The 26,391-nt window shown below is 37.1% G+C and overlaps 1 protein-coding gene and 2 long non-coding RNA genes across 4 annotated transcripts in view; 1 reads left to right on the top strand and 2 right to left on the bottom strand.

Annotated features, from left to right (window-relative positions):
* LOC309483506 overlaps positions 1 to 26,391 on the bottom strand; it is a 159,160-nt gene that overhangs the window by 75,527 nt on the left and 57,242 nt on the right. The window lies entirely within an intron of this gene.
* Positions 2,038 to 25,075, bottom strand: plekhf2 (pleckstrin homology domain containing, family F (with FYVE domain) member 2). 2 transcript variants are annotated; one of them, XM_082149371.1, is made up of 2 exons: positions 24,719 to 24,866; positions 2,038 to 6,811 (listed from the first exon to the last, which is right to left on the bottom strand). In XM_082149371.1, the coding sequence occupies exon 2, from the start codon at positions 6,798 to 6,800 to the stop codon at positions 6,066 to 6,068; it is 735 nt and encodes a 244-aa protein (XP_082005497.1). In that variant the 5' UTR covers positions 6,801 to 6,811; positions 24,719 to 24,866; the 3' UTR covers positions 2,038 to 6,065. The 2 variants fall into 2 exon arrangements, with proteins under 2 accessions (XP_082005497.1, XP_082005496.1); XM_082149370.1 differs by lacking the exon at positions 24,719 to 24,866 and adding an exon at positions 24,881 to 25,075 and having other exon boundaries at positions 3,613 to 6,811.
* Positions 18,460 to 20,442, top strand: LOC309483502. The gene is made up of 2 exons (XR_014200575.1): positions 18,460 to 18,807; positions 20,131 to 20,442. It is a non-coding gene; the product is annotated as an uncharacterized lncRNA (long non-coding RNA).

Raw genomic sequence — 26,391 nt, 5'->3', positions numbered from 1 at the left:
ACTCGACAGAATGAAGCTAAAAAAAATCTTGACAATGTCAAAGTTTGTAAAAAAAAAAAAAAAAAAGAGTCGCCTACACAACTTTTTGCTGCCAGCAGGGGTCGCACTTTAGCTATCATTATGACGCACACTGTAAAACCGTCATGGTGAATCTCTTACATTCTGTTAGTTTCTTCCTTCCATCCAACACCTACAAAAAGACAGAACTCAACCTCATTGAAATGCATCTGATACCGGAAGTCAAACTCAATAACTGATGCTTGATAATGAAGGCGTATCAAAAAAAAAGAAGAAGAGAGAAAAAAAGATCACTGCATTTTTTTTCTCTCAGTAACTTGTCATTTGAAAACTGCGTGAATTGCATACATATTTTTTAATCAGTGCATTCAATCCTTAAAGTGAGTTAATAAAAAAAACACCATTCATGTCAATTAAAATCCGTATCACCTTTTTCTGCGATTAACTCTTTTTTTATTATAATATTTTTTTGTTTTCTTGGCTTGATTTTACGGTAAACTTTTCGTTTAAAGGTAGGCTATAGTTGCCACAAACAAAAAATTATGTCTTAATTTGCATCATCATGTCGCTCCAAACTTCAAACATATATGACTTTCATTCTTCTAGGAAATAATACCGTTTCAGAGACCATTGACTTAGCCATTGAATGGATAAAAAAAAGAGACATTTTACTCTATTTGTGGCGAAGTACTTCTTTGAGCTAGTCTCGATGTAAAACGTTTCAAAGAATGAGTTAAATTAACTTTACTTAACACACCAACTTCTTTTAAATTAACTTTACTTTAACACACCAACTTCTTTTATTCACAAAAACTAAGCACTTGTCTTTCCTTTTGTTCGCTTTATCTCTTCAAAATGCCACTGTCTCTGAGACCAAGGCAGAACATTTTAATCACCGTGACTGGTGAGGCAAAGGGCAAATGATTTATGAGAGAAAACCATGTGACCAACAGACAGGATTTCCAGTCTCCACACCACAGACTAGCCTACTCATGATAACCACAGAGCGCAGAAAGGTATAGTTCACCTACAAATGAAAATTAATGATCATTTAGCCTACATCAACTCATGAACACAAAAGAAGATATTTTGAAGAATGTCAGTAACCAAACAGTTGATGGGCTCCATTGACTTCCATAGTTTTTTTTTTTTTTTTTCATACTATGGAAGTCAATGGAGCCCACCAACTGTTTGGTTACCCATATTCTTTAAAAACATATTTTGTGTTCAGAAGAAAGAAATTCATACAGGTTTGGAACAACTTGAGGGTGAGAAGATCATCCCTTTAAGGAGAGTAAATGATGACAATTTTCATTTTTGGGTGAACTAACCCTTTAATAATCTTAATAATGATTTAAAATGCATACAACACCAGTGCATATCTTGTTTCTGGAGTCTTAAATATGCTTGCCCACATGTATAATGTGGTAAACTTTAGTATTAGCACAGGAGACCAGAGATCACTCTGGTTATGGTCAGTTGGTAATTGATTTCCACTTTCCAAAAGTTCATAGGTCATATTAGCATGTACAATCCTTGAACTTGTTTTAAATCTATCTTTCCACACACTGATAACGGTTTGAATTATGAAGATTTGTCTTGTCGCAACATGCACGTGATATATAATCGCTTATATCAGCAGCATAATCCCCATGGGCAGAGCAGAAGGGTTCAAGATCTGCAGCTGAGAACCCTGTGGGAAACAAACAGTCCCAACAGGTTATCATGATACACCAAAATGATCCACAGTGAAACCTGTTATAAGTATAGACACGCCCGAATATTCTTCATGGTCTGGTGGTCAGGGTTAGTTAAAATGTCCCACAAATCATCTCACGGCAGTTCTGGGATTAAGTGCATCCTCACCTCTATTAAGAATACAGACGGTCAATTCGATGAAGGCATTGAGTGGAAAATGACCGAATATTGTTGACAGTCATGTCACAGCACTCTTGATTTAACAACCAATTTATTTCCTTGCTAGTCAATCAGCTGCATGGAAATGTGTGATTTTTGTTGGAAAAAAAGTTGAAGAACAAATGATGATCAAACATAAAACAAGAAACTGTGTCAAATAAGGAATTAAAACACATTAACCCCAGTGACAAGTAATGTTGTAATCCCTTTATACCATATTACCTCGTGACATCACGTGGCACGGATTACCATAAAAAGGTTGACACAAATAGACTGTACAGACCGATTATCCATCGCAATGACAGGCTGCAGGCCCTGTTCAGACTGCCAGCAAAAAAATAGATTTTTTTGCAAATCCATATTTTATCCAGATGGGTGTTTGAAAGTGTGACAAAAAAACAAACAAAAAAAACATGGATTTAAACAAATCTGATTCAAACCCCACATGGAGTTGGTTTGAAATCATAGTTTGAAATGCGATTAACAGATGTGTCTCAAGTCTGGACGCTCTGGCTGCTCAAATCGGATTTCAAACTGTCTTTTGCGTCACACAACAATCACTTCAAAACTAGTGACAGAAATTCCTAAAGTATTCATACAGTGTTATATACAAATTATATGTCCAAAGATTTCAGCATTTTGCTGTGTAACGGAGAATTTCTGCACCGTAACTCCACAGGGCGCGAGATGATGCACCTGCATTTTTCCTGCATCCGTTTTGAAAGCCTCGTCACGCACACCTACGTCGCCATGCATATTAGGTGGTTGGCTCTATGGTCTGGACACAAATCATATTTGATCACTTGCAATTAATAGTGTGGACAGTCTGCCTGAAAAGATCAGATTTGAGAAAAAAAATCTGATTTGCCTGCAGTCTGAACGTAGCTAGGAGTTCAGTTTGGTTGTGATCACAGGAAGTAGATGGGGATGGGGATGGGGATGGGGATGGGGATGGGGATGGGGATGGGGATGGGGATGGGGAAGGGGATGGGGTGTGAGAGACCCGGGTTCGAATCCACTGTGAGACACCAATGTGTCCCTGGCCTGAGCAAGACACTTAACCCCTAGTTGCTCCAGAGGCGTGCGACCTCTGACATATATAGCAATTGTAAGTCGCTTTGGATAAAAGCGTCAGCTAAATGAATAAATGTAAATGTAAGTATAACTTCTGGTGACATGCAAGCTTTGTTCAGAATGTCAGCCCAAATCTGATTTTTGTGCATATCCGATTGGAATCCGATCATAGCCTATTTATCAAGTGAAACAGCAAAAAAAAAAAAAAAAAAAAGAATCACATAAAATCTGATTTTTATTCCATTTAAACCTACATTCATATGTAGTGGTTTGAGATTTTATTCAAATCACTTCTCTGGAAATCCGTTTGTCTGACCGCTTGCGTATTTTCACTTCACGCCAGACTATGTTTGTAGAAAACGTGCTGAACATCTTTGTAGAAGCACGGTTGTGTTGTTGCGAAGTGCGAGTTGAGCAGAAAATTACAATATACACCTGGTCTACACACCTCTTTGAGTTTTGAGAACGATGATAGAATAAAGCCGCGCATTCCAGTTTACTACGTTTCTGCCACTGCTTCATAAAACATAAATAATCCAGCGCCAAGGCAGCATGTTGTTGTATTAGTCAACGTCTGTATTGCAAACTTTGTTGCTGTTGCTGTTGTGTTTTTTTTTTTTGTGTGTGTGTTTTTTTTGCATAGTCATACACCAACTCAACGTGATTGTCATAGAAACCAATGCAGATATTAGGTCAAATGAAAGAGAGCTACTGGACATGATTCGGATCTGAACCGTTATGACAGGTCTAATTCGTTCTAGAACCGTTACTTGGATTTGGCCAGTATTACACAAGACAAGGCACAAGAGTTTAAGCAATGCATATATTTCCTCAAAATTAGTATCTAATAATGATGATATGACGGATTACATTCAGTTTTCAGCCCTTTCAGAATTTTAAATGATAATTAAAAATGGCAAAAATGTACAAGAAAACATGAAATCCCAAAAATCCATTTAAGAACAGAGAATTATAAATTACATGTTCAAGAAATTGCAAAAGAAAATAAATTGAAAGTAAATGCCAATCCTGTTTATACTCTACTCTGATGTTTTGCTCAAATTATTAAGATCTTGTATTTGCAGGCCATATGATAAGATGTGTAATCCCGCCCACATCCTACACAGGCCCCACCCCTCTCTTGTGGTTTACAGAGAGAGTAAAGTGCTGGTAGCTGATCCAGAGGTGTTCAGGAAATGCACTCATGAACCACACGGAAACGCTATGAAGAAAAAAAAAACAGCTGCAAACCCAAGTAAGAGTAAATATATATCAAAAAACTGTACAAAGTTTACAACATGGAAAAATCAAAACAATCATCTCAGGATATTACAACTGAAGCAGAATATTACAACATATAAGTAGAATTAAAACAAAGAAACCATCTCCGGTTAAAACAATTCATTAAATCCAACATTACGCCATATATAGCTAACCTGGATTCTACTGTTATATTCCAAAAGCAAGATTAGATTATCCTAAGTCAATCACTGTAAACCTATTTCTAAATCTCAAATAAGACACACAAATGTGTAAAAGCAACAAAAAAAAACGTTTCACTCAAGTGTATCTCGTTGCATATAAACTAGGCGGTCTGAGCGGACTCTTTAGCCAGAGTTAGGTTCCCTTTTCAATGTCAGTTTTGTTATTCTGACACAGGTGATCAAGTATTCAGCACTGAGACAGTCAAGAAGTTCAGCTAATTCTCCCACAAGCTTGACTTGTGTAAGAGGAAAAATTACTGTAAACCTGGTAGATCGTTAATGACATATACTACTGCATTTCTTTAAGAGTCCAACACCACTATACCACTGTATAAAACACCACTTTGGAAAGATGTTAGTGCAGTTTTTATTATGTTGAATAGCCATTTTAAAAAAAACAAAAGGTGGCTGTGTAGCTGTCACTTCCTCATAATGCTTTCGATTCCCGTTCAAAATCTGTAGGATTGACCGTAATGGCCTGACATGTGACCTTGCTAACATAAAGACCCCAATTAGAGAGGGCTTGGATAGCGCGTCCTTCGCCTTAGTGAAGTGCGATCCCTGCGAGCTGCATGTTAGCGTGTATATTTCTATAGAGTTGAAGTCAGGGCTGGAGAGAGACACCAGCGTAGTTCAGGACATGGAGTACAGATGCAAGATACTGGAATCATGGGTTTAAAAGCTATTAGGACTGAGATAATATAATGATTTGGACTGTTCTCAACTGAAACTGACGGTCTAGTAACTAGTCATATGGTCATTGAATGGTACCCTGTGTGCCTCTAAACAGGATATGTCATGTGGTGTGGTATCAAAAGAAGGCAGGTGTCTGAAAGTAAAAACAATTTTTTTACCCAAGTCAAACTGTAGTCTAAATATTTTCTCGCTTCCAGGATCTACTTCCTGAGGATAAATAAGGCACTGAGGCAGTGACGAGCTTGTCAGATGATGAATTATGCAATAGACTTCTACACCACAGCATTATATACACATTTACAAGCTTAGTAGCATCTATGATTTGTCATTTGCAATTACTAGAAACTGACTAAAGTGAGAAACAAAGACCTTCACCCAAACACATACTTTCATGGTTTGTTAGTGGTTAGTTGTTCAAAGCATTAAATGCAGCTCCTTGTTTAAAACCTAGTTATAATGCACTACACATAGTTTCACCTGAGGGAATGTATGCCTAGTAACAGCCCGCAATCACATTACCCAACATTCTCTGTTCCAGGGGATAGCAGCACAGTAGCAGAGAGAATAAAGTAGCAAAAAGGTAGAAACGAGCTCAAATAAAGTTGATGAAAGAGCACCATATCCAAGAAATACATCGATATGAAAAATGGTCTATAGAGTGAAATAAATGTGAAAAAGTAGAGCGAGCAGGCAAGTAGTGTTCATGAATACGCAGGAACATTTCCCATCAAACCTTTTGTTCATTTGCGCAGGGCCTTTAATTGTTTTGGGTAAGTGTTATTGCCACAGGAACCTTTGCAAACCCTGAATGAAAATTAGCGAAACTAAAATATCAAGATATGATCTGTAAATTGTCAGTATTCCTAAAGGGGACCCTTAGTCACTGCTGTCGTCTTCGTCGTCGTCGTCCGACATGTTGCTGGAAAACTCCGAACCAAGCCGGCTGTCCGAGTGGGAGGGAAGGGTGGCGCCCGTGGAGAGCTGCTTGTAACAGAACTCGCACACACGCACTGGTTTGGACGACTGACTGGGCAGCAGGAACTTCTTCTCTGAACAGGGGCCGCACACGACGAAGCCGCACTTCCGGCAGTGGTGGCGGCGGTTGACGGGGGTGAACTTCATCTTCTGGCAACGCATGCACACGGTCGCTTCCGAGTCGGGCACCCAGACCGCTGCGTGCTCGCCGGTGGGAGATTTCCCGCTTTTTTCCAGCAGGTCCGAAACACACTTGCTGATGTGGCTCATCCACTCGGACTTCTCTGTTGCTGTTGCAGCGTAGACGGCGAAGGATTTGGTGGGCGTTTTAATGAGCCAGCCATTGCGCAGTTCGCCCTCGTCCTCCACAGTGTCTATGGTGACGCTCTCCAGAGGGATGATGTGCTGCTTATTGTATTTCTTCTTCAGGATGACGATGTTGCCGTACACCAGGATGTCATTGAAGAGGAAGAACTGCCGAGCTTTGGGCTTTTTGCGGCACAGCTTTGTGAGAACACCCTCCCCGATGAGCACTCGACCTGGGATGGCCAGCGGTTGACCTGCAGTGCCAAAGCATGCTTCCACAAACCCGATGCGCTTAGAGTTGGCCTCACTGTTTGCCAAGCGGTCCACCATCTTTCAGACGCCTGGGAAAGAGAAATAGAAAAATAAAGGGTTATAATAGAAGCAGGAACAGAAAGTGCTCTGAAACTATCAGCCAGTCACATCGCTTTACAGTAGTGAATATCCCATTTCTATGGACAAAATGGATATGGAAAATATTGGAGGACACAGAGTGTGCCGCTGCGAGAAAGGTATATGATCCAAGTTGTTGCTTTATATTTATAAGCGCTTCAAACAAAAGCATGTTATTAAATGTTGTCTAACGCTTCGCATTACAAGTTCGGCATAAAATCATCAGAAGTCCTTGAAACTTTCAAGTTTTTCTGAGATTTATCAGGCTATAAATTAATTGTACACAAAAACTCAGGTCTAAACTTTTAATTGCCAAACATCTATATCTATTTATTTGAGGCAAAATTATTTAGTTTAAATGGAGAGAATTCTTTGAAATATTTAGGGGTTCATATACCCAAAGATATCAACACCGTTAGTTTGAATCTCTTGTTTTCTTGACCGTGAGTAACATGTTTATACCCAAAAAGTAAATCAGACAACACCATTTTGTCAAGTGGTTAACATAGCATAATCATAAAAAGAGCTTTGTTTGAAGTAACAGTAATAAAGCATTTTCTCCATCATACAATACATTTTAAAATGAATTGTATGCCATTTAGCAACACAAGTCATCCAGCTTTTATTAACACGATATTCTAATATCGATCTAGCTTACTGCAATGGGCAACAAGTGTCTCATACCAGCCACCGAGCGAACTCAGAGTAACGTTATAACATAACTTTCAACACACTCAAACGTATTTTAATAGGATTGTTTTGACCAAGTAAAACAGTGCTGTGTAGTGTAACTAGTGCTGGGCGTAATGACCAAAAATGTATATCACGGTATTTTTTAAAAATTATACCAGTTTCATACCCTGGTAATCCAGAGTTCTCGCGAGAGCACAAGTTGAATTTGCTCAGCGACTTACTCTGGTGTCGAGTAACAATGCTCATTAAATATGCCCCTCGGTCTGAGCTGCACCAATCACATCGGGTTATCTGATATAGGCGGGCCAGAGGTGAGCTAAACAGATGACGACAGCGCTGTGACGCCGAAGTCATTAGTAAACATTGCAAGATGGCTATGGATGAACACCAGTTGTTTGAAACGGCTTTGGCCGCTACAATGAATGAGTTAGACTTGGCTTTTTATCTAAAACAGGAACAGAAGAAGCCGCTCGAATCGTTCCTTTGCAAGAAGGACGTTTTTGCTGTTTTGCCGACCGGATACGGTAAGAGTCTAATCTACCAGTTAGCTCCGCTGGTAGCTAAGTGTATGGGGTTTATTGTTGTGATTGGTCGTAGTGTTATCCTATTGCGTGCAGTGAGATTTTCAAATGCATGCTTGGTGCCACCCCTCGAGCTGGCCGATTTTCATTAGTCGACGCCAGACCATTAATCTTTTAGATTTAGGTCTGGATTTCCAGGCTACCAGTTTCACGGTATATGACGGTATTTTTAACCACATTTTCTACTGATTAAGAGAGGAAATACTGCAGTAGATTGACTGAGAATGCCCTGTTTTAGTCATAAGTGAATATTGTAGAAAAATTACAATTACCACACTAGTATTAATACAGGTTTGCCAGCAGGAGGCGCTTTAGGAGCAGCAGAAATAGCGGTTTCCCCAGTAACGTCTGAACACAACGCACAGCAGCGCTCAAACGCTGCTTTATAAGGAAAGATAAAGACTAAATGAAAATAGCATCGAAACTTTTCTAAAGACTTTTCAGTTCCCTTCAAAGATACATTCATATAAAAACACCCACGCCGCATTTTGACTTTGAAACGTGCAGTGCTCATGTTTATTCAACGATAACAAAGCCTTTTGGAAAATCTAGTGTTGATATTGTGAACCAATGTATGGGAAACACTGTAATATAATTTGACCACCATCAATTAGGCTATAGTTTAACCTATCCATCTTCACCGTCACACTTAGTAACGCATACAGATGTGCCCTCACCAGTGCAACAGTGAAAAGGGATTCCTTTCAAACAGTGTCGCGCCGCCCCGCGTTCCGATCGTTGTTTAAGCGACATACACCGTATTGCGGTATATTAAAAATTCATATCATAACAAAAATAAAGCCCCGCCGGCTTCATACCACAATAAAACTTTAGCTAATCCATGAACATGATTTCTGCCTGAGTCCCGTCAGATTGCTTTCGATCGGCTATGGAGGCTAAGACAACAACTCTCATGATTCCACGTTCATTCACACCATCAAGATACGCCTTTGTTATCGTTTTAAATAAGTGTCCTCTAGCGGTGAAACTTACATACTGTGCCTTTAATAGACCTCCAATACAAGCTATAGTGGCAGATGATCATTTGACCAATATATATGGGAATTTAATTTGTTGACAAGTAACTTATTAAAGATCTGGCAAGATCTATCAAGAAGAATTTTTAATGTATAATAATTTTCAGATTTTAATCGAAAAATAATCTACAGATTGTACAGATCGATTATCAAAATAATTGTTAGTTGCAGCTAAGGATGTGCTTTGTCAATTTTTCATTTCGAGTACTGATCTCAAAAACGAGTGCTAAGGGGCGGGGCTTGTGTGGGGGGCGGGGCATGTATGAAAGTATGATAACTGCTAGATTTTTAATAATGCATCAATGTTTTTGAAAAAGAAACAACTAAAAGGAAAAGCTATATGAGGTGAAGCTGAAGAGTACCACTAACCTGAAGCCGTTTCTATGCGACACATCCTATATGAGATTAATCAGATATAATGTAACATTACAACTTGCATCTGCAAAAGAGGACCCAAATGTAAGTAAACTTGAACTAAGTTAAGTGTTAGCCAGAAAGTGTTACTCCCGTTGTGAATGCATGCGCTCTTCACGTAACAACAACACTGAAACACGGGCAACTAAAGCACAAATAATTTAGTCTACAGTGTTCTCCTTATATATGTTATGTATGTGGCAGATTGGCGGTGCACATCTTGCACTTTAATGTATTTTCATGATCAAAGTGACTCCAGGCATCACTGCGCACTTTCAAATCCATAGCTTTACTTAATTTTGCCAGTTTGGACTATATGCTGCTATAACCAATCAGAAAAAACGTATATATTTTTTGAAGTCACAGCGATCATCATTTTCATGATTGATCGTCGCTGTCACGTCCGAGTACTCGTGCACATCCCCAGTTGTAGCCCTAGTCTCTTACATCATCACAAGAAAGACAAGTCTGTTCAAAGGAGATGTGCGTTCCTGCAGAACAATACATCATTGTGGACATTGTTTTGTTGTTGTTGTTGGAATAGCCTTCAATCTGCAAATTTTTTGATGGAGAGAACGGGTCAATGTGTATAAATGACAAGCTTTTACAATAAAATGGTAAATATAAATTTAATTTCAACAGATTATCAAAATAGTTGTTATTTGCAGCTCTAATAGTAATCCTCCAATAAATCAAAACCAACTCTAACTGCATCTTGATCACTACATTATTGCAGAGTATCCTTTAACAGCGCAAGAGAAACAGAGCTAGATGAGCATGAGCTATTCAAGGTAGGACAACAGGATCTGATCATTCTCACATTACATCCTGTCTGTCCGCCTCTTCAGTCGCATCTGTGTTGGTCTAAGAAATGAACTGCACCAGTTTAAAAAAAAACAACAACAACATGATGACAAACACCACATAAAGCTACAAATTCATTTAATAAGCAGGTGCTAAAATCAAGTAATACTGTAATACTCTAGTGTCACCCTTGTTTATCCACTCGCCTTTGGACGTAAACAAATTACATAGTCCAAAGCTTCTTCAGATGGCAGAGCAGATCATGACAAATCGCACACTGGTGTAGTGTCATGCAAATGCTATCAATCACATCATTTCCTTTTTGTGAATTAAAATACAATTATGAAACCGGGTAACACCATCACGCTGTCTGGGTTTCCAAGATACAGGGTGTTTGAAAATGGAGAATCTGAGGTCTGTATGGGGATCATTGTATAGCTTGGTGAGCTCATATGTCCCACGAGATTTTCATAAGATCAGTTAAACGCTGGGGGATTAAGAGACCAGAAAATAGTACTGGGCGTATTTCCATTAATGCCATGGATAAGGTAAACCCCAGTTCTGGTTCTGTTATGACTATCATATTGTAATCTGATGATAGGGCACACAAAATGAGCCTCAACCAAGAGAGGAACACCATGACATTTAATACATCCTACACGTTGACCTCAATGTTGAAAAACCAAGCTTGCCCATGTACAACTTCACAATTCATGCACAAACCACATATTAATCTAATGCAATCTTATCCCTGAGCAGGAAACATCACCACACAACTAACCTTCCCCAACTAGAGTTTCTACAAGTGATAGATCAAGTAAAAAAACATTTTTTTTAAGATTATGTACATTGGCTGATAACTGGCTTGGCTAATGAACAGCAACTTGACTTGTTTTGGTGAATTTTAAGAAATTATTATTATGAGAATTGTTTAAAAGGATAATCCATTCAAAAATGAAAGTTGCACGCCATTATTTACTCACCCTCATGTTTAAAACTTGTATTACTTCTTTCTTCTGCTGTACACAAACGATGACACGCATGATTTGTCCATACAATGAATGTTAAGGAGGTCAAAAACAACTTTGGACGTCGGTGACTTTAAACACAAGGACAAAAAATATTCTACAAAATAGAAGAAAAAAAGTCATACAGATTTGGGACAACATGAAGTGAGTAAATTATGACAGTGTGAACTATCCCTTTGATGTCAGCAAATTGCATCATATTAGACAATATCTCACCAAGTGCCAAAAGGACGTGGCACTAGAACAGAATGCATAGATCTCAAGACACTTTTAAAGGTTAGCCTATTTTTAACACAAGTGTCTTAAAAATGGTGGATTGCTCAAATAACTGAACAAGACATGATGCAACAGCCAAAGACGTCCATCTGAATGTGTATGGCCGCAGTGACGGTGCTTTAAAGGGGATTAAGATAAAAGATGCAACTTTTCCAAGAAGGTTTTACTGCAACTCACAAATCGATTAGTCAGTTGTAGAAACAACTAATCAAGCTTTAACCATTTGTGCTGTTTACTTCCACATCCACAGGACACACAATGGTTGGTGTCTGGGAAACAAACAGTTGACTTATGGGTTAGCGATATAAAACCAGAAAGGAAAAGACAAAAACGTGTCACACCATCTTTAACATGGACACTCGGCATGAATTTTGAAGTAACGTGATGGGCAGTAGAGAAGCTCTGTGAGCCTGAAACTCAGTGAAAGGACACCGCTGCCTCCTACACAACAGCACTTTCCTGACTCACTTCCTCCTTTCTAATGAAAATGAAAACTACCGTTAAGTTACTCCACACATGCTGTGGGCAATACTACATGTTTAGAATAGCCAAACATATTGCAGCTACAACCATTTTCATTTCCACAGCAAAACCAGTGATACTTTGAGCATTATAAGCACTGTGCTTTACATGTGTCTGCAGTATTAATCAACACATGAACCTATCAAAAGTCAGTAAATATTGTACTACAATGCCCATAGACAAATACATCAACATTCTAGACAGAATTAGAAACCACATACCATGACAAATTTTAAAAAAAATAAAGAAAGAAAAATGATGACACTAAACACCAAAATGCCTTTTCTCTTTCACTTGTGAAAATCTAGTTTCAATGTTTTTAAAAGTATAGTAATTTACCTCATGTTGTTCCAAACATGTATGACTTTCTTTCTTCTACAAAGGAACAAATATATTTTTGGTCTATACACACAACTTCGAACTCCACTGACTTTCATGGTATAGACAAAATTTATCTTTTGTGTTCCACAGAGAAAAGAAATGCAAAAAATAACGGGTCATGTGCTTCAAACACCCACTCTTTTCAGAGGCTTCCCTAAACCAGCGTCTGGTTTAAAACCGAGAAGCACAAAGCGTGTTATTAGCTGCCTTGTAAAAGGTTTGCTCTCGTGTTGCTGAGTGACATAAAGGTCAATGATGAACACTTAGCAACTCTTAGCAATGGCACATTAAGAAGCTTCTTTCTTTCAGGCATTTGTGAGCGACACCCTCTTGGCAGCAAATGAGAATATCAAGCAGATAAACTCTTCATCTACATATTCAAAGAAATAATAACAAATCAGGAATGAGAATTGCTGTGTAAAGCCTAATTTTACCTGGAATCAGCCTCAGAAAAACTGCAACAGAAATGCATACTAAACATAATGGCATGGTCCACTGTGAAATCCTCAGATGAACAACATACCAGATGTTTAAGACACTATACGCTCCAAGTATGATTTTCTTTTAATAATTTTTTTTTATATCTAATACTCTAAATACTCATTTTATATGTCTGTGTGAATGTCTCTTTGTGACTGAAGCCTTGTCAAAGAACATTTTCTGTAACCCTTGTGTAAAAGACAATAAAGTATTATCTTATCTTATCTTAACATCAAGTAAAAAAATATATAAAAAAAACACACAGGGCTGCACAATATATCGAAATATCGCAAATGTATATATCGCAACATGCATATCATCGCAACAGCTTGCAATAACTGGGGTCATGAACAAAAGACAAAGAGAAAATCACTCATTGCTCTTGTAGCTTTAAAGGGATAGTTCACCCAAAAATGAAAATGCTGTCCGCATTTACTCACCCTCATGTTGTTCCAAACCTGTATGACTTTCTTGCTTCTGCTGAACACAAAAGAAGATATTTTGAAGAAAGTCGGTAACCAAACGACTGATGGACCCTTGACTTCCATAGTAGGAATTTTTTTTTTACTATGGAAGTCAATGGGGACCAGCAACTGTTTAATTACCAACCTTTTTTGAAATATCTTTTGTGTTCAGCAGAAGAAAGGAAATCATACAGGTTTGGAACAACATGAGGGTGAGTAAATGATGACAGCATTTTCATTTTCGGGTGAACTAACCCTTTAAGAATCAGTATATATTTAATTAATACAGAAAAAACTAAGCAGTATTTTATTTTTACATTTGATTATTCAGTTTCTGTTGTTAAATAAACCTAATCTAGGCCTATACCTAAAACCCCGTGGTTTACACTGATGTTAAAATAACACTTCTTATGCTACGGTAACACACTGCTGTTCACTTTCAGAAGTTGTAGTGATGTTTTCTTGTCACAAAAAGAATGTGAAACGCGTATGTAGGTTATATCATTTTGAATATATTTGAAAAATAATTTAAGTTTATTTTACACACTTTAAGCATTATCGTATCGCATTTCGAATATCGCATTATTTAATGAGTTATCGCATATCGCAATTTTCTTCAATATCGTGCAGTCCTATTATTTATTTACTATTATTAACACTAAATTTGAATGCATTGCTACAAAATTGGGGGGGGACACGATTGCAAAGACCAATTAATACAAACATGCTTGAAAGTGCATATTAAGGCCTCGATATTCGCTTTAAGTATATCAGAGAATTTAATCACTTTAGCCTCTCAAAGCACAAAAGAGAAACAGCCATATTTACAGTCTGCTTCACTAGATTGCTCAAGTGCTTATTTCCTTTGCTGAAGCATATGAGTCCGGTGATTAAGTCCCTGACCGTATTTGCTTAGATGTCCTGCTGGCACTGACTAAGTGAATCTGATCTGGAAGAGAAGCCTGGAAGGCTTACTCTGGACATGCAGGCCGTGTAGAGAGATCTCATCCTAATTCTGCCAGCCTTCATGACAAAGGCTGATGGATGGGTGCCTGTCTCCATAATTAGACTCTCTCTGCTATGACTCACTAAAGCATTAGCCACAGCATCTATTTCACTCGGTTCGCAAACCCTGCAAAAAGCTCATTTATCATTCAACAGGCAGGAAACAAATAGAATGTTTATCAAGCGATGTCCAATCAAACATTTGCAATATATACAATTATAAATTATGTTATTATGATCAATTGAATGTGTCTTTGTTGATTTTGATTTGTTTTAGTCATGTTAGTTATAACCATTGTAAAGGGTTTGTCATGTGTTTTTCCTCCATTTCACACAGTCGCCTTGTGGTACATCAGCTGCTATGTGGAAAAGCACATCTTGGCACTTTCGGACATTTATACGGGAGATCAGAGACAGCTGCAGGTGGGAGAGGAGCAGCAGGTGCGGACCAGACCTTTCTTTCTCTGCAGAACGCTAATTCTGCAGGTCTAACAGCCAGCACCTGGCCCTCCAGATGCCAAGCAACTTGATAGTCCATCTGCCGGAGGAAAGCAGGAGCTGTCAATCACACCAATCAACAGGAAAAACAAAGCACAAATGGTCTCTAATAGGCATTAACTGCTTTCTTGACGCAGATTTATGTGGTTATAAGTGCTGTGAGACAGTATAGTGGCAAATCACAATGGTGTGCTGTTGATGAAATGACACATATTAGCTAAAAATATCCTAAGACTAAAGGAGTTTGGCATGACCTGGGTCACAAGCCTCCTCAAAATGTATCAGGAAGGTGACATAGGGTGGGAATGTGATGGAAGAGGCGGTAAAAGAAGATTCAATTCAAACAGCTTGGACAGCTGAAAGCTCAGACTACACCAATTAATTAATGACGTGCTGGTTTCCATGTTTATCCAAGCACGTCTGGAGCATACCAACTGCAATTAAATGATTCAGAAAAAAAGAAAAAAACACTAATAGCCTAGCATAATAAATATAGATGCACTGATATTTATAAGACGATTGCTGATTAAAACCATCAGTATATTATTGGCCATACTAATGTTACATGATGAAAGTGTTTTTGTACAAACACATTACAAAGTGGAAATGATGGATGATGCAACATGCCGATGAAACATTTTTTATGTTTAATATACATGCAGCGTGGGATTTTCATCCAGTGATATTTCTACCAAGCACAACGAAATAGAAACCAAGTGAGCGAAAATGTCGAATGCTTTATTGCATCACACCTGGTTAGGACACGGTTGTGACTGGTATAGACAGACACTTTTACAGATCAATAATAAAATGCCACAATAGTACAGCCTAAAAACTACACAAACAAAAACTGCATATCAAGCACTTCATAAACCTGAAATTTATGACAGGGCTGCTATTTGGAAACTATATGCCTCTAAGGTCAATAAAAAAAGCACAAAACCTAAAACCTTGAGAAAAATGTAAGTAAATGTAGTAAAATGGTCAAATAAGTCTTACTTACAAAACTATGCTATTTCCAAAATAAAGATGGGTTTACATTGAAAAAGTTAAAGAATCCCTCCAACTCACAATGTCTGCCGCCAGCTGTTTGGATAAATGTGTTATCTTATCGTATGGACCAGTGTAACTCAAATGTAGGGTGGACATAATTGGGCCATTTTACAGTTTCTACAGATTAAAGTGAGCAGCGCGTCAAAACAGCGGAGTGGTTCACACCACAAGCACCCAGAGTCGTTTATGGTAATGATCTTCATTCAAGCCCTTTCCACTCCGTGTGCTGTGCATTGCTTCTCTCTCTCTCACTCGCTAAAAACGTAAAGAGCCACATTTAGAGCTGCAGATTACGTGGTTATTTTAACAACAGTAGCAGAAACACGGTGAGCAGCAAAATAAATATAGTCTAGCAGGAGAGATAGGTTCCCATGTACCCATTTGGCATTTTTTTGTAACCTGTTTTTTTGGGACCCTAATGGTGTCTGGTTAAGAATTTTTGATGTTGTTGAGGTCAACTAATGTCCCAGGGGGTTCGTTTGGCGGCCATTTTGAAGTGATGTCAGCGCTAGGGGCGATAAATGCAGATTTTCATATCTCCTGAACCACACAACATACAAAGACAAATGAACCCACTTTTTCATATAATACTGACACCAGGAATCAAATGGAAAGGTCATTGACATGGTACAACAACTCTTTATTGGTGAAAAACAGGCAAATAACACATTTTAGGCTCATAACGATGTAACTTTTGCTATTATGTTTTTGCAATAGTCCTGCTTGTCACAGACCAATCAATGAGGTGTCAAATCGTGCGGATTATTGAGGAGAGGAATGCTATATCTTTTGTAAGCGATCGGTTGCACGATGTTTGACTTAGACCCAAAAAAACAGGTTACAAAAAATCCCAAACCTATTTCTCCTGCTAGACTAATACTTTCGCTAAAACACTGCAGAAAACGAGAATGCAGCTAATATCTGTTTGTTATCTGTATTTAATTTGTATCTGTTATACAGATGACTCAGGCCATTTAACTAAACCAGGTTTTAGACAAGTTAACGTGTGGCGTCTTTATAATTTTATTTTTTGCATTTCATAATAAACAATGTTAGAATTTGGAAACATTTTTAGAGATGGTAAGGGAAGATAAAAATACTTTTAAATTAATACTAGTTAACTTTGTTTTATCCTCATGATTTAGATTTTTAGATTATGTACATTGTTTGTTTTTAGTAGTTTATTGCTTTGAGCAAAATATAAAAATGGTCCATATTTTTATTAAGAGGTAAACTCTGCACCCTCAGTATGTTTTCTCAGTCCCAAGGCCTTCTATGTGCCATACACATAGGCGTCGATTTCGGTGGGGACGGTGGGTACGCGTACCCATCAGATTTCGTCATGAGTCATTTTGTACCCACCACTTTTAACTTCCCTCCATAATAATTTGACTTTTGGTTAGATTTTTTGACCGTTTTCAGTGGTTTATGAGGAGCAATATGAGAGAGAAATTTGGTAATCATTGTCTGACCCAACAAAAATCCATTATAATATTCCTTTTATTTTATTTTTCGTGTTCGCATTTATGAGGGAAAAAACAATGTGTCAGTTCTCGGTTACGGGCGTGAGCGCTCTGAAAGCGGCACTAAAATACTGCTTTGTGACAAAGGTGACTAAATGTAAAACAAGTAAATAAATAAAAAATATTAAAACATCTGATCTAACCTATCTAGTTGGGAGAAATATTTACTTTTTTGGGTAACTTTTGGGTAAACATTTTTGGCTCTCTGGGCCCAAGCTCCCTGTAGCCATCCGAACAGCACCATCTCTTTGTTTTTGAATCTATGCTTAGATCCTTTTTCCTTATGTTGTTAGTCTAAAATATGCTATGTAGTTGTATTTTATCCCTTTGTTTTTATAAATTTATAAATTTAAATTTATTTTATATATATAGCACTTTGGTCAACCCATGGTTGTTTTTAAATGTGCTTTATAAAGAAAGAAAAGAAGAAATGCAGGAGTGGAATGAAGATAAAAATTGCATTTGCAATTCAGAATGTGATTTAAAAACTTGTTTGCAGGGCTGCACAATTTGTCCCAACATTTTGGATTATTAGGATTTTTAGAATTATTATTATAACTACATAAAAATATAAGAAAATAAGAAATATCACTACTGTAATATTTTACTGAAAAAAAAGCGTATTAAAGAAAGAAATATTATCATTTTATTTTACAGCACAACTATAAAATTGCAATACTATAGTACTAATATTTACAGTACACTGTAAAAACTAATTCTGTGGCTTAGTAAATATTACAGTAATATTTAACTTTATTAACTTAATAAAATCTCTGAATATCGTTTACTTGATTGAGTTAAACATATCATATACCAACAGTTAATTTTATCTCAAATTCAGTTATATTTAATTTTTTTTCACTAAAAGAATTTAGTATTTGACTAACCAATTATTTATTTATAATATACTTCATATATTTGTGAAACTTCTATCAAAATATTTGAGAATGGAAAATTAAACTGATCTGTTTCAAGAAACAAAAATATTACTTAATTCAAAAATCAATATTATTAATATATTTAACACACTCTTAAAATTGAGTAAGTTTACTCAATTAAAACAAAGCACCCCTCCCCCACCCTCTGAAGTGAGGACAACTCAACGGTTGAGCGCGGGCTGTTTGAACTCTCTCCAGTTCTCCTATTCTAGTCGTCGCAGAATTGGTGCATTTCCTCTGTGAAATTCAGGTTTGTGTATGTTTTATTTTATCTATAAAATCATTACTGTATGCTTTAAAGGGGACATACCATGCTAAATCCACTTTTTTAGCCCTTAAATGCATTTTGTTGTATATTTGGAGTGTTTAGAAGTACAGAAAAGTTGAAATTATTCTCTTCAGGTGCTTCGTTGATATCTTTATATTCTGTTTTGGTCATATTTTTCAACCTGTTCCGATTTTTCTGTTCTCTATGACGTTTTTTGAACTATTACGTCACAGTTTTTGAAGCGGAACTGCCAAATAAGGACATTGACTTCCGGCCCACCACTTCGAGCAATCCGCCATTTTTATTTCTCGCTGCAATTTTGTAGTCCAAGCTAAAGGATGCAGAAGTTACGAGAGGGTAAGTTAAAATGTTCGGTTGTTGGATGTAGTAACCCACACGCTTCATTACACCGTCTAATGTAGATGAACTGCCGCGCTTGTGACAGGGCGCATGTTTAACTGAAAGAACGAGCAGAGAGAGAGACCCGGTCGCGCGCGCGCTCACTCTCTCTCTTCAGAGCCAGGCGAAAGTGTAAACAAGACTTCACCGTCTCCAAACTAGGCGCTGTCTTGCTCTCTCTCCCTCGCACATATTAATCAAAATAAATCGACACGGTGGTAAAAGGTCAGAAGACCAAAGTTTCATGTGTAAATACAGTAACACACCATTGCGATACATCATGAAGACGTTGTTCTGCAGGTTCGTCGTCTTCATTTTCATCTCGCTCCGGCTCCGACTCTGGCTAGAACATGTAAGGCTGGATGGACAAGTCTTCCGTTGTTGACATTTTGTTAATAACGTGTGAATAAAACGTTTCTGTGCCGCTAGATAATCGTATATCTGCTATCAAACTACAAAAATGGCCGAACGAGGTGGAGTTGAACCGAGTGTCACCTCTGCAACCTGGAGAGGGGGCGGGGTATGAAGTGTCTCAATTGTATTTAAAGAGACCGCACCAAAACGAGTTGCTCTCAGACGCACATCAGAAAAGGGGTAGAAAAGGGGCCTGTGGAGCTATAATAATGAGGAATTCAGACCCAAGCATTGCAGTTCCACTTTATATAGACTACAAATGTATGATTTATATGTAAAAAGGAACGATTTAAAAGCATGATATGTCTCCTTTAAATCATTTTATTTAATGCAAAACAACACAGAGGCGTAATGTGACACCTAAACGAGAGTCGCGTATGTCTTTTCATGTGAAACACCTTGCAACACACGACTTTATTTCTAATGATGATGAATATAATGAATTTGGATGATAAAATGTTCTAAGAACTGTCACTGTTTGTTTATTGGCAGGTTATGGAGTCAGTCGCTCGCAGTATCTTTCGGCTATGAGTGAAACGCAGGAAAGCGGTCTGAAGTTCGAAGTTCACCCGCAGAGCGCGAGTCCGTCTCCGGCACGAGAACCAGCGCTGATCCGGTGGAAATTGGATAACGGATTGGTTGATTACACTTGAATTAGGCTACCTGGATGTTTAAATGTTTCATTTGTACTTCTAAAATGTTTATTAAATGAGTTTAAATGTAGGCAATATTGTATACATGTTAAAACAGTGTAAAATATGCTGTATTGCTGTACTCTTCGACAATAAAGGCCAATGTCATGTATACTAGTGTGGTTGTATGGAGTCTTATTTTACAAAGGTTACTCATTAAATAGAAACAGTTAATATGAATAATATTTACTCAGAAATATTGTTTTTTTAAATGTTTAAATGTTAAATTATTTCTACTCAATTTTATTTGTTAATGTACCAGATGCAGTTACTCAGATTTACTTAATTTTTTTACTTGCATTTACTCAATTCATACAGTAAATTTCATTGATTTCACAGCTTTAAAATTTACTTAATTTTTTTGAGTGTAAAAATGTTTCACCAAAAAAATTGAGTAAATAATAGTTTTAATATCCCTCAAACATTAAACCATCAAAACTTTATTTTCACGGATAACTGCTGGGAGCTTCTCTTTTTCTTCTTGGCTTTAATCAAATAAATGCATAAAACTAACAATTTAATTAAACTTTTAAAATGTAGCCTAATCAATTGAAAATGTAACAATTCATTTGAATTTTTTGGCAAACAAAGTGCTGCACTACAGAGGTTTACTGTTTAAGATAAATTGTGGATGGAAAATTGTCTGATATTCCTTAAAAAATAATGTTTTCATAAATTGAATTATTATTATTACTTTGAACCAAACTTTTATTTTGGCGGGTTGGCACTGAAAACACCACAAGCATCACGTGTGCTTGAGTATGTGTGAAACTGTGCCACTCATTCACACAGAGATGTGCAGAACATGCAGACTTTATATTTAAATAGCAGTCTTTTGCAGTTTATTATTCACAGACACTAGTCTATATCATGATTTAATTAATTGCACATCCCTAATTTTGATTTATTTTCCTAATTTTGCCAAATTCTGTGACATTGCGCAATATACATTAAATTTATTTTATGACTGGATTTTACAATTCTGTCTGCAAAATCATGTCTCTACGTGTGCTCTTAAATGTACGTTATAAGCGACCCAAACCAGGTTTCAACCAGAAGTCGGCGCTGCAGACAAAAAATTATGTAATGGCTTGTGTGCCTGTCCTTCTGGATTCGTCTCAGAGCACTATAACTCAACAAACCTGTCCAAAGCACCTGGAATCAGCAGTTTTGTGCAGTAAATGCCTGACCCTAAAGCTGCCAATAAACCATTCTGGGCAAATGAAACAGTTAAATGATGCCAACATAGTGCCTTTCAGTAAGTTAAGATATTAAGGAAGTACAGCAGAACTATTCACAGGCTGCTACACCACAGAATATTTTTATCTAAAACCTTAACTACTTCAGATCTTTTGGTATCTCCATCAGCTCAAGACACAAACAAGATCTTCAAAGTGAACTATTTCTGAGCTACGCCAACCTTTGAGCCCACAAAATTAGATTAAGCCTGTTCAAATATACAGACATTCAGCATTCACACACAAAGTCTAACCATACATCCTGTCACATCAACATACCTAAATAACACACAAGTAAAACATGAGATAATATCATAACATACTCTGGCTTAACAGATAAAGAAAGCAGCAATTAGTAAAAATTGGCATTTAAAAGCACTTTGCATTCTGCAGTATAGGTTAAAAACTCAATGCATGGTTCTCTTGCTTCATTACTGCAAACTAGGGTTGTCACCGTACCAAAATTTCAGTAGTTGGTAAAATGTTGCGGTTCTCTGTACCAATTTCGGTACAAGAGCAAAAACTGTTGAATCAACAGATATGATTGTGATTGGCTACAATGCTCAATGCTCAATGCTCGTAAACCCAGGGCAGGGCAGCGTTCGGTACGTCATGAGTGTGTCACGATACGCACCGTGGGTGGTGTACCGTGGTTTTTGGGTTCGGTTTGAATATCGTTACACACACCCTAGCTAGTACCCTCCACTTTTTTTTGTACCAACTGGTATCGGCACATTTGACAACCTGCTAACAATGTTAAACCATCATCCAGATCCAGCATCATAAAATCGCTCAGCACAGTCTAGGTACATGAAATCAGTGACTTTACACTAAATTCAAGTTCACATGTCCATTAGCTGGAAAATATCTCTGCAAATGAAACCTGATGTTTCAGACTTAAGGAATATAAAGCATGCGTTGCTTAGTGTAATAATTCCAACAACTTGCTTGGTAATAAGCCATAGATTACCTCTCACCAAACAACATGTTCAGGCAACAGGAGGGTAAGGTTCTCAGAACTTCTCACACATCCTTTTGCGGTTTATTGGAGTGTTTTGGAATCTTGCCCAACATGCACTGTCTGCATTTGAATAAGCTGTGTTCAGGAATGAGGTCAATCACTATTTCCAGGGACTTGGTTACGTTGAAGACCTAAGCCAATTTCCTTCTAATCACCACTGGATCTGTTCTATGAATGGACTAAGCAACAGACACTTTTGTTTTGATGGCATGCTGAGGGGGACTGGGAATCTTTAGGCACCTCGTGATTTAATTCAATTCCAAATGCTTTAATGGCCGATATATAGGCCTAGATGTAGATACTAACAATAAGGTGGGGACGACAGCAAATTATTAATCATCACTTACTGAAGCTCAGGTATAAAACAATATGCCATTCCAAAAACAGGTTATTGTGCAACCAAACGTTCCTATAACCAAAAAAAACTATGAAGATTAACATTGGTCTCTTTTTTAACTATAAAAAAATGGACTGTGCTCCTGGCGATTCACAAACAGAACAGAAAATATGTATTCTTTAAATCATCTGAGACATATTACAATATAAATACAATAAATGCACCCTCTTCATGCACTTTTCCCAATGTTGCACACCGCATGGAACTTGACTGTATCTGTAATGTTGTCTCACCTATGCTTTTAAATCAAACCAAGTTGTTTTTGATGGATCAGTTCATAATTGTTCAAATAATTATTGTAATGCAGTAGTGATGTTGTGCAGAGTAGAGCCTTGAATTTAGGCTCCAAATGCTGTTTTGACAACCATTTAATCTCTATGAAAATCTACCTTAAACTGTGTGTGCACAGCTGTCCAGACAGGAGGGGGATCAAACAGGTGACACACATTTGAGCATGCAAACATTTAAACCTTGTATGAATTCCTGCAAACGGGTAGTTTCAATAATATTAGGAAAGACATCTTAATAGGACAATCTTTTCTTTAGCATATAACAAAACAAAATTCACATAAGTAGCGTTTGCTTCATTACACTAAACAACTTTTAAATTTGAGCTTTCTGTCGGTCTTGCTGACACTGCCATACGCCTGTACCCATTATTATTACAGACATGACGAAGTTAGGAGCACCATTTCAACAACCTCTACTTTGACAACTAAGACAGACTTGCATAAGCACAAGCTGTTCCTTGGAAGTACAAAATTGTATGATTCATTTAGAGCATTATGAATGGTTGACTCACCCCTTCAGAATACATAGCTTTTACATTTACGATTTTAGCTGAAGAAAAAAAAAAATATATATATATATATATATATATATATATATATATATATACACACACACATACACATACATATATATGTGCAGGCTACCCTTAATTCACTGTTTAATTCACACTTATCCATACTAAGAACCATCCAACTCAAGTGGCCTTAAAAAAACCACACAAAAAACAGGTGTGAATCAAACAGCCATATGAATGCAGAAGCGAAACTTTCACTACAGAATATATTAAACATTTATAAGGCCTCGTTCGAAAAAACTCAAATGAATGCTCAGTGTGTGGTCATAGGAAAATCATGTACAAGTATTCTTATTGTGAAGCAAAATCAGTCCAGGACTGCTTCCTTAATTCATGGTTTTACAGCAACTAATTCAAAGTTTCATACTGCTAAAATTCACTACATGACTGCTATCATGCTGTTTAAGACAGGAACGGAGTTGGGTAGTTTTCACTAGTTTCGATGACTCACCGATCACTAGCTGTCACACAGGCGAGGTTAATAGTAAAACTTCTGATGTCTCGGTATCGTCAGATCAAAACCCTAAAGGTTTAAACCAGAATGAATGAAGGTACTTTGTCATATACTTTTATTTTAAACTTTTTTTTACTTACTGTAACGTTACTTGTTTTGACACACTGACAGCTCAACCAGACGACTAGCAACTCTCACAGAGTTTATTATTGATTGACTGACTATATAATGAGCTATAAATTAGAGAAACATATTCAAACAACCACCTATAGTGTTGTTGTCAATTTAGTTTTACATTTCGTCGTTGACAAAGTTTTCCCACACGTTAGCATGCTACAAGCTAACAAGGCGCATGGATTGTCCCATTCCGCACGAATAGTTCCTAGACCTCGTCCAAAATCTTTCAAACTTACCTGACTGAAACACATTTCACCAACACTACTGCAGCCGAAATAATAAAAAGTAACCATGGTAAACAAGTAGTTAGTTCAACAACTGCAACTTGCTCTGACAGGCGCGAATGGAAACTAGACTATTCGCGAGCGCTTCGTAAGTTTAGGCACGCACGCACTTACCTCAAAGCAACTGATCAACGGCTGTAGACGCAAAGCCACAATCTCAGGTTAGTTTTCCAACGACCAAAATATTTAAAGTCCAAATTCAAAAAGCGTTAGTTGGAAGTTCTTCAGCCACCTTCCCGGGCAGCCAAAGTCGGAAACTGTCGTTTCAATATGGCTGAGGGCAGGAGCAGGGAATGTAAACGTCACTGGCGTGACTCCGGGTCGGGGTGGTGTGGGAGAAGGGGCAGGGACTAATCTGGATAAATACTGAGCCTTGTATTTAACGTAGTCGAGTGTTCCTGTAGTTCCTTTCACTTTTCTTTCTCGCTGTAACTTAGCCTATGTTTCTTAGGAATAAACCGCAGATGTATTGTCTCATGTGGGTTAGTGTGTGTGGTAATCAATAACCAAGTTGGGTAGTAAAAGTATAGTCCCAACTGATAAAAGTTGTAAAGGAATAATCTTTAGTTTTACAACTGGGCTATTGGGTTATGATGACAATGATTATTTTTTATTTAGGTTTGCTGCAAACACACATGGTCTTTCTCAGGTAAGTTGACATGAATGACTATGCAAAACAACAAACAAACACAACAAAAAAGTTTTCTTATTTCCATCATTAAGTGGGTAATGCCATATTTTGCAGTGTTTTGCAACCATTCTATTGTCTTCAGGCCATTTTATTTCTAAAGGATATTCTATAAATATCAACCAGACCCACCTTTATTCATTTACATAAAGATCTGTAAATATGTAAACATGAACTTTTTTCTCATTGCATTTTTTTTCTTTCAAAAAGACTGAAAAGCATAAATGTATATTATATTGTGGTGCATAAGTGTGGACTAAGTAGCCTACTTCAGTCTAGTAAACACAAAAAGTGGCAGCAAGCATTTCTCTGTTTTCATTGTACCAAAGAATCCCAAGAATGTTTTCCTGTGTTGTGTGAGGGAAGTGGCCGCTGGTGATTCAGCACATCTATATTAAGGCCATTCACTGTATTTCTTATTTCTGCAGAGAATAGCATTGTCATCTAAACGTGATACCCGTACCTCACTGAAACTGTAACTGATTTGCTGATTATAACGCTGACAGCAGTTTGGACGTCATGGAGCAGCCTGACGGTTGAGGACATTGCACAGCTCTGATTGTTTTAAAGATTATAACTTTTCATTTGTATTGTTATCAATTAGGTTTCAGGTCATTTCTGGTGTGATCTGAAGAAATGACAGTAGCCTATGTTTAACTTTAAATTATAAATTAATATCATTAATTATATTATATTAATTAATATTGATGATATAATAAATATATGTATATATTAATCATTAACATATTTTATACATTCATATTAATTAAACATGTTTAATGCAGTAGGCTATTTTCTATTGCTTCACTGTTTGGTCAGAAATTAATTTAACCATAAGAATTAATATATATATATATATATATATATATATATATATATATATATATATATATATATATATATATATATATATATATATATATATATTATAAAATAT

This window comes from Leuciscus leuciscus (assembly GCF_965113295.1).
Source record: "Leuciscus leuciscus genome assembly, chromosome: 20".
NCBI lineage: Eukaryota > Metazoa > Chordata > Actinopteri > Cypriniformes > Leuciscidae > Leuciscus > Leuciscus leuciscus.
This window is presented reverse-complemented; position numbering and strand designations above follow the sequence as displayed.